A 1,158-nucleotide genomic window follows, 5' to 3' on the forward strand; every position below is an offset into this window, starting at 1 on the left:
ATCGCATTTACTTGTTACTCACTGAGGATGGATTCACCTTGTAATTATTTTTTTCACATTTCAAAATGTACATATGGCAATCATCATATTTACATTTAGTACTTTTGGTAATCTAGTAATTATTTACATGCCAATGAACATATCCTTTTGGGAATACTGAAACCTGAGTCTGTATAAAATCCTTGTAAATGTAACCAACAAACCTACATTTGCTTAAATTAATAAATTCATCGCAAATCATAGCCTTATCTACAGGGAAAATGTTATGAAGTAACCTGCACAGCACCTTATACAGGAACCACAAAGAGAAAAAAAAAACATTTATTAATTACCTAAGCTCATTACTAAGTTATTACCTCCATTACTTCTATCAAAAGCTTTCCTTTTTTCCCCTACTCAATTCAAATTGATTATGGAATACCCTGATAGACGTTTACCTTAATTACAGCATGCCTGAGGGTAGATCCCCTGACGATCACGCCGGCCAAGCGAACCCAGCAATAGAGCGAAGGGGCTAATATCAAGGCCCCGAAAACCCCAAAGCGCAGTGCCTCCCGCCCGCTCCATTGCTCCCTCCTGCGATCCAGAAGCTGCTGCGTTGCGTTGCTTGCGGGAAAGAGCACAGAATACGTGAGAATCCCTCTTGTTACTGGATATTTCTCTATTATATGTTTTAGCTTGTTCATGATTGCAATCATCCTGTGCAAAGGGTGTCATATCAACGGCCTGAAATGGAGATAGAAAGCATTTTTTTTATCACACATCTGTTATGGCTGGAATAAAACCAAATGCAACAAATAAAATAATAATGCATGAGACGAGTCTTTTTTCCTGTAAATTACTTAAGCTTTACCATGACAAAGGTATTAATGATATCATAAATTTACTAAAAAACATTAAATTAACGTCAACTCTTACCAAAACAAACAAAAATTTCTACTTTCTTCTTGTTGATTAACTGACAGTTTTGCATTTCAAGGAATGATTATGTTTTAAAAAAGCTCTACCGTATCGCTGACTCATCAAAAATGATTTCCCATGGCGGATGAGCGCAACAAAAGGAAAAACATAAAAATAAAATTTTTTCAGTTTCATCTGTCGGGGCCTTTCCCCCGTGTTTTTGGGCCTTTGTCTCGCAAAAAGTAATAAGCTGGGAAA

The 1,158-nt window shown here is 36.5% G+C and overlaps 1 protein-coding gene across 1 annotated transcript in view; it reads right to left on the reverse strand.

The window, feature by feature from the left end:
- Positions 1-750, reverse strand: part of LOC119585277 (mpv17-like protein) — a 2,646-nt gene extending 1,896 nt beyond the window's left edge. Inside the window, exon 1 of the mRNA XM_037933951.1 lies at positions 438-750. Within this exon, the coding sequence (XP_037789879.1) occupies positions 438-698 (261 nt within the window). The 5' untranslated portion in view covers positions 699-750. The remainder of the gene's footprint in view (positions 1-437) is intronic.
- Between the last annotated feature and the right edge of the window lie 408 nt (positions 751-1,158).

Source organism: Penaeus monodon, chromosome 19, assembly GCF_015228065.2.
Source record: "Penaeus monodon isolate SGIC_2016 chromosome 19, NSTDA_Pmon_1, whole genome shotgun sequence".
NCBI lineage: Eukaryota > Metazoa > Arthropoda > Malacostraca > Decapoda > Penaeidae > Penaeus > Penaeus monodon.